General features: G+C 42.9%; 2 protein-coding genes across 2 annotated transcripts in view; both read right to left on the bottom strand.

The window, feature by feature from the left end:
• Nucleotides 1-773: 773 nt before the first annotated feature.
• Nucleotides 774-2,614, bottom strand: LOC131877235 (luciferin 4-monooxygenase-like). The gene is made up of 2 exons (XM_059222849.1): nucleotides 2,414-2,614; nucleotides 774-2,352 (listed from the first exon to the last, which is right to left on the bottom strand). Exons 1-2 carry the CDS (start codon nucleotides 2,574-2,576, stop codon nucleotides 860-862), a joined length of 1,656 nt encoding a protein of 551 aa, XP_059078832.1. The 5' UTR covers nucleotides 2,577-2,614; the 3' UTR covers nucleotides 774-859.
• A 288-nt stretch (nucleotides 2,615-2,902) lies between these two features.
• The window catches only part of LOC131877236 (galactose mutarotase-like), a 2,454-nt gene continuing 2,085 nt past the window's right edge, over nucleotides 2,903-3,271 (bottom strand). The window contains exon 5 of the mRNA XM_059222851.1: nucleotides 2,903-3,206. Within this exon, the coding sequence (XP_059078834.1) occupies nucleotides 3,019-3,206 (188 nt within the window). The 3' untranslated portion in view covers nucleotides 2,903-3,018. The remainder of the gene's footprint in view (nucleotides 3,207-3,271) is intronic.

The following is a 3,271-nucleotide window of genomic DNA, read 5'->3' on the forward strand; positions in this document are numbered from 1 at the left end:
ATTATAACTTGTACGAAATTATTTGCCGCAACTGGTGATAGTTTTTGAAATTTTGGTAAAGTAATATCTTTAAACAAAAAAAGGAGTATATGGCTTTAAGTCAATATGTTTCTTAATCTCCTGCTGACTAGACTTTTGCTTTTCCATTATGGAATAGTATTGGAACTCTTGTAAGTTCGGCGGTTTTTAAATGGCCTTGAATCAAAAGAAGCCACTCTCTAGTAAGAACTTTGCTGATACTCTGGAACATGGATTGAAATGCTTGACCCGACCTTTCAGAAGGCACGAAGGGAGGCCCTTTATTTCTTTACACCCTTTGCTGAGGGAGTTTCCAGGTCTGACAATAGGGATTAAAGGTCAGGCTAAAAGTGCAGCGTCAAAATCTAATGAATATGTTGATAGGTTGAAGGTCTGGATGCAATCGCATCTTTAAACCGGGAAGACTTTTGCAACATCATATCATATCATGTTACTCTGATCATAGTTCCGTTTCATTACCACGGACTGAATTGAACGTTGAAGTTATCAATGAACGCGGAGCAACTTAATAACATTGCATAACAATTATTACTATCATTAGATATTACGAATACGATTTCTCTACACTTTTTTGCCTTGAGCCGGTAAATAATGTTGGACTTTTTGCAATTAAAGCCTTAATGTAAAAAATATACTGTTTTAAAAAATAGTGTTCCTTAAAGCCATCTCTAACCCCCTTTAATACATGATACGTAGTTCTGAAACTTCAAAATTACAATGTCTGAAATATCCAGAACGGGAAAAAATATGATCTATTACGTTCAATGTTAAAATCTAGTATTTAAATAGTTGGTATACATAAATCGTGCTTGGAACATTTTCAACCATACAGTTCCTTGAGTTTTTGTCGCAGGATTTTGCCCACAGTGTTCCGGGGCAAGGACTCTGCAAATATGACACCCCCGCGAAGATGTTTGAAATCGTCCAGGTTCTCGGCCACCATTTTGATAATATCCTCCTCGGTCACATCCGAGCCAGGAGCTTTGACCACCACGGCCGTAATTAGTTCTTGATGAAGTGGATCCGGTTTTCCGAAGACTGCCACGTCGTCCACACCGGGATGCTTGATAATAACTTTTTCAATCTCGAGGGGATACAGATGCTTGTTCTCAAATTTGATTAGATCCTTCAATCGACCATCGAAGTAGAGAATGCCGTTCTCGTCATAATGGCCCTTATCTCCGGTACGAATGTAACCCTCGGGAGTGAAGCACGCTGCAGTCTCCTCAGGTCGGTTGAGGTATCCCATCATCAAACTTGGACCCTTGGCTAGGATTTCCCCGCTTTGATTGGGTCCCAAGGGCTCTTGGGTCTCTGGATTTATAACTTGGACCTGACTCCGAGGGGCCACCACACCCAAATTCTTGGGCGTGGTAGAGAGGGACACCAACGCGCCAAACTCAGTCATGGAGTAGAAGTTGAACATCTGTTTGATATTGGGGAAAGTGCGAACCAGGTTCTCCTGAGTATCTTCGGGGACATTGGAACCCATTGGCGCCATAATCATCAAAGAACTAAGGTCTAAATCAGATCGGGCTTTGGGAATGTTGGCCAAGCGAATGGCGTGATGTGATCCACCGACCATGCTTTTGGCCTTGAATTTGTGGACTGCCTCGTGGATCTTTTCAATGCGTTCTTCCAAAGCATGGTTGGGAAAGAAAATGGAGGTCATTCCGTCGGCCACAGCGTAAATGGGCATGCCAAACCCGCCGCCATGAAAGAAGCACGTGGTTTGAATAATCTTGTCCGTTACCATGGGCAACTTGGTGGTGAATAGCCAGCTTACGAGCATCTTGTTGCTTTGCTCGATCCCTTTGGGTTGTCCCGTGGTTCCAGACGACCAAATAATGGTTGACCTGGCAGTCAAATCCAAAATTGGATAAGCATCCTCTTCATGATTCTTGCCATCGTCTGCCTCCTCCAACAATTTGGAATAGCTGTAGATACCCTCGCCGTGGGACTTGTGATCTCTCACAACAACGATCTTGATATCCATACCTTGCGCGGCCTCTTTCACGCGCTCCAAGTTGCTGGCGGTGCAAAATACGAATTTGGCGCCAGCTTCTTTAAGCTGATATCGCATCAACTCTGACTTCACGTCAGGATCTCCTAACGAGACTGTCCCTTGACAAATGAACGTTCCAAAGACCGGAATAAAGAATTCGGTGTTGTTTGGTAGAGCCAAATGGGTGACATCCTTGGCTTTGAATCCGAGAGACTTCATGGCTTTGGCCATTTTTTGGGACAAGGGCTCGATATCGGAGGCCATCCGTTTGTCGAAACCAACATCATCCTCGGGTTTGTCCTGAATTCCTGTGTCGAAAGAGATTTCATCAATTCGATTGTTAGCTTCGATAAGGTTCACTAGTCTTACCTAGGTCGGCATTCAATAACCACAGAAAATCGCCCTTCTCCTGGATTTGCTTCCGAACTCTTGCAAACAAGAGACTTAAAACGGAATTCTTGGTGAAATCCGGAAGCTCATTTTGAGTGACGGGGATTTTGGAGTACAAGACTTTATCTTTGATTAGACTCATGTTGCTGGAGATGTCGGACCGAAGACTGTCGTCCAACGAATAAGTGATGAGTCCAGGTAAAAGATGTAATACGCACGGTTTGCTCTCACCTCTTATACTAGTGCCTTTTTATCTTTGTTTGCTCAGATCATCACACCGGTGTGTGTGTGTGTGTAGTAGGAGCAAGAGATCACATTGAACTTAATCAGATATTGATCTACAGAGTACTTAACTCTGAATTTGGTTTGCTTAAGACGACAATTAGACATGTTTATCAGACACACCCAAGACTTGACGCTTCATTCGCAAGCTTGCCCAACAATATGACCTCAGTTTGATACTCTGGCTTGGGTTTATCATTTTATTAGCTCATGTAAATATGATACCTCAACATTGATTTTCCTTCTGCAGTTTGTCTTATGTATGGGGACGTATTTTTGAGGCCTTTTTTTAGGGTACTCATTCAAAAGGTGAGAAATTTGATATCTGTGTGATGTTTGTAAACTCGACCGAGATTCAAGATCACATTGGGGAAGTTCTCCTGGTTCACGGCATCTGGAAACGATTGAGTCTCCAAACAAATCCCTCCATGCTTCTGGTAAAATACACCATTCTTCCCTTTGATTGAGTTGTCCACGGGCAAGAAGTTCCCTGAAAATGATTTTCTCATCAATCAAACCGTAACGTGCAAGATGGCACGTATATTTCCCTCTCTT

The sequence above is a fragment of the Tigriopus californicus genome, chromosome 2 (assembly GCF_007210705.1).
Source record: "Tigriopus californicus strain San Diego chromosome 2, Tcal_SD_v2.1, whole genome shotgun sequence".
Classification (NCBI taxonomy): Eukaryota; Metazoa; Arthropoda; class Copepoda; order Harpacticoida; family Harpacticidae; genus Tigriopus; species Tigriopus californicus.

What these genes read in the sequence shown, in the direction of transcription:
- LOC131877235 (XM_059222849.1), bottom strand. Translation starts at nt 2,576, where the DNA reads ATGAGTCTAATCAAAGATAAAGTCTTGTACTCCAAAATCCCCGTCACT. An exon ending in GTTATTGAATGCCGACCTAG is followed by an intron (nt 2,353 to 2,413) that starts GTAAGACTAGTG and finishes CTTTCGACACAG; the next exon opens with GAATTCAGGACAAACCCGAG.